This window comes from Miscanthus floridulus, unplaced genomic scaffold (genome assembly GCF_019320115.1).
Source record: "Miscanthus floridulus cultivar M001 unplaced genomic scaffold, ASM1932011v1 os_1756_1_2, whole genome shotgun sequence".
NCBI lineage: Eukaryota > Viridiplantae > Streptophyta > Magnoliopsida > Poales > Poaceae > Miscanthus > Miscanthus floridulus.
In genome coordinates this window covers 29801-33076 of record NW_027097899.1, presented here as the reverse complement: position 1 = coordinate 33076, position 3276 = coordinate 29801, and the positions used below count along the sequence as shown (strand labels likewise).

Here is a 3276-nt window from a genome sequence, read left to right as displayed (position 1 = left end):
ATTCAATGGGCTTTCATCAGTACATTACGAATGAAGTCTACAGAACTACGGTCAGTTCGATCACTTCGGTTAACCGACACATATGACCGAACTTCTATCGGTTACTTCGGTTAGTTGGGAGCCAGGACCGAACTCATGACCGAATTTTTCGGTCTCGGTCTTTTCGGTCTCGGTCTCGGTCTTTTCGGTTCGGTCTTCGATCTTCGGTTAATTATGTCCAGAGTTAAACACAGAGGCTCCCAAAATGACCAGCTCAGAATATAGCCACCCATCGCGGCCGCGCGCGCGCCGGCGACGTCCCCGAGCCGCGACACCCGCACGGAGACACGCCGGGCCGCGGAGCCTGTCAGCCTGCACCCGGACGACGCCCCTCCCGACCCGCGGAATCCCGCAGAAACCCGCCTGCCAACTTGCCCATCGCCGTGCCCGAAGCGCCGAATAATCCCCTGGCGATGCGATGCCGCCGCGCTCGGTTTCAACTCCCACCCACTCGCCACCACACTGCCCACTGCCCACCCCGTGACACTACCGATGCCAACGCCGCTGTAGCTTTCCTATGCTCCTCCTCGCCCACCCCACCAGAATCCAGTCCACCACCACCACCAAATCCGTTGGCGCGCAGGCAGGCAGACGCCTTTTGACCCCCAGCCAGTCCCCCCACCCCACGGCCGAAGCCACGCGCGACGCGTCCATACATAAACATAGCCCAGCGAACCACTCCGAGCGCGCGCGCGGGGAAGGGAGGGGATGCGGAAGCTGAGGGGCGGCGGGGAGAAGGTGGGCGTGCTGGCCCTCGAGGTGGCGGCGCTCATGTCGCGCGCCGCGCGGCTGTGGCGCGCGCTGGACGCCGACCACCTCGCGCGGCTCCGCGGGGAAGGCATCCGCCTCGAGGGCGTGCGGCGGCTCGTGGCCGACGACGACGCCGCGCTCCTGGCGCTCGCGCTCGCCGAGATGGCCTCGGCCTGCCGCGACCTCGCCCGCGACGTGTCCCGCCTCTCCGCGCGCTGCGCCGACCCGCTGCTCCGCCGCTTCGACGCCCTCTTCGCCGCGCTCGTCAAGCGCGGCGGCGCAGACGGAGACCCGCACGGGCTGCGGTACGCCGCGGCCAAGAAGATGGACCGGAAGGCGCGCAAGATGCAGCGCCTGGTGGCTGTCACCGCGCACCTGTGCCAGGAGCTCGACGTGCTCGCTGAGCTCGAGCAGCAGCGGCGGCGGCAGGCCCACCACCGGCCGCGCGCCCGCGGCGTCAAGGGCGCTGCGGCGGCGACGGCGACGGCGGGGAGCAGCAGCCAGGCCGAGTGCGCCCGCCGCATGGCCAGGCAGAGGCAGGAGGTGGAGCGGCTCCGCGCGGCGTCGCTCTGGGCGCGGACCTTCGACTACGCCGTGCGCCTGCTCGCCAGGTCGCTCTTCACCATCGTGGCCAGGATCATCGAGGTGTTCGACCTGGAGCCCGTGGCCCTGCTCCTCTCCGCCTCTTCCTCCGTGGTCGTGGACGACGACTCCAGGGCCTCGCGCCTGTCGTGGGGCACCTCGTTCGTCCAGTCCATGGTGTACCCTTCCGACGCCGCCGACGCTCCTCGGAAGATGCTGCTGCGTGCAAGGTCCGGCAAGGTTAGCGCCACCGGCGCTGGCGACGCGCGTCGGTTCGTCATGTCCAGGAGCAAGAGCCTCAGGCAGCAGCTTAGCCTCAGGTGCCCGGCAGCCGGCAAGCACCTGATCGGCTGCGTCGTCATGGATCCCAGCAGGTCTCCGGGCAGGGACGGGTGGATCCACGCCGACGACGCGGCTCATCTCCCGCTGAGCTTCAGCTACGTGTCATCAGCCGGCAGCGCCGCCGACGACTTCAGCGGCGGCAGCGGCATCATCAGCTTCCACTCCCAAGCGGCGGCGGCGGCGGCAGGCGGCGGCGACGCGAGGAGGAGGCCATGGACGACAACGACGACGTCCGTGTTCCACTCCTCCTCGCGCGACGTGGTGACGCACCCGCCGGAGTCGTCCCTGGGCGCCGCGGCCCTGGCGCTGCACTACGCGAACCTCATCATGTTCATCGAGAAGCTCGCCGCGTCGCCGCTCCACATCTGCCCCGACGAGAGGGACGCGCTGTACGGCATGCTCACCGACAGGGTCCGGGCGTCCCTCAGGGAGCGGCTCAGGCCGGCGCATGCCGCGCCCTGCGACGACCCCGTGCTCGCCGCCGAGTGGTCGGACACGGTGCGGAGGATCCTGGCGTGGCTCGCGCCGCTCGCGCACAACATGGTCCGGTGGCAGGCCGAGAGGAACTTCGAACAGCGGAGCGTCGCGTCCGGCGGCGACGGCGCCACCGTGCTGCTGCTGCAGACGCTCCACTTCGCGGACCAGAGGAAGACGGAGGCCGCCGTGACGGAGCTGCTCGTTGGCCTCAACTACATGTGGAGACATGGGACTGACCTCGAAGCCAAGGTCAGCTTGGAGTCTGCGGCGGGTCGGCGGTGACAACGATGATGATTGGGCGGTGACATGCATGTGTCAGTATCATATCTGAATTCTGAACTACATGTGGAGATATGGGACTGAGCTTGAAGCCAAGCTCAGATTGGAGTCGGCGGCGGGTCGGCAGTAACTATGATGATGATTGGGCAGGGTGTGTTAAGTACAAACATCACCTTTCGGACAAAGCGACCCGTTGCTAATTTTGCTCCGTCAGCGAAAATTGTCACGGTCTGTAGTTCAGATAGGTACTCCCGTGTAAAGATCGACGCCTACTATGTAGCTAGTGGTATGTACTAATAAGAGTTAAGAGTTAAGTACACCAGCGGTCCTTAAACTGGTATGAGTGTGTCATCCCAATCCCTAAAGTTACAAAATGGTCGTATAGGTCCTAAACTTGAGTTGGGTCTCGTTTACCCATCCAAACGGTCTTTGACTCGGTACCCGCGTCCTCCTCTCAGACTTGTCACCACGCCGGCGCATGCCCACCCAAGCCGCCGATGCCAACGTCATCGTGATCAGCCTCGCCGTGCTCTTCCGACTCGACGTAGCCGCCTCATACACCTCCTCCTCCGCGAACCCATCCAGCTCGCCTAATTCCGACGACGTTGAAGCCCTGCAGTACCCGTTCCTGGGCCCAACGCTGCTGCCACCACCGACCACCGGGTAGGAGGAGCCGCCAGAGCCCAGAGGTGTTCGTGGGTGCACGTGAAGACGGTGGTGGGCGTCCAGCCCCAGCAGCGAGGCATGTTGGAGAAGACCAGCGGCGGCGCAGCAGCGGGCCGTACGACAAGGACGGCGTCGCCGGGG

The 3276-nt window shown here is 65.6% G+C and overlaps 1 protein-coding gene across 1 annotated transcript; it reads left to right on the top strand.

The window, feature by feature from the left end:
- The first annotated feature begins 739 nt into the window (after positions 1-739).
- Positions 740-2826, top strand: LOC136534288 (uncharacterized). Its single transcript, XM_066526737.1, has one exon. It carries the CDS (start codon positions 748-750, stop codon positions 2470-2472), a length of 1725 nt encoding a protein of 574 aa, XP_066382834.1. The 5' UTR covers positions 740-747; the 3' UTR covers positions 2473-2826.
- The last annotated feature ends 450 nt before the right edge of the window (positions 2827-3276 follow it).

Bases quoted from the DNA above. Each gene is read 5' to 3' on its own strand.
- LOC136534288 (XM_066526737.1), top strand. From the start codon at position 748: ATGCGGAAGCTGAGGGGCGGCGGGGAGAAGGTGGGCGTGCTGGCCCTC.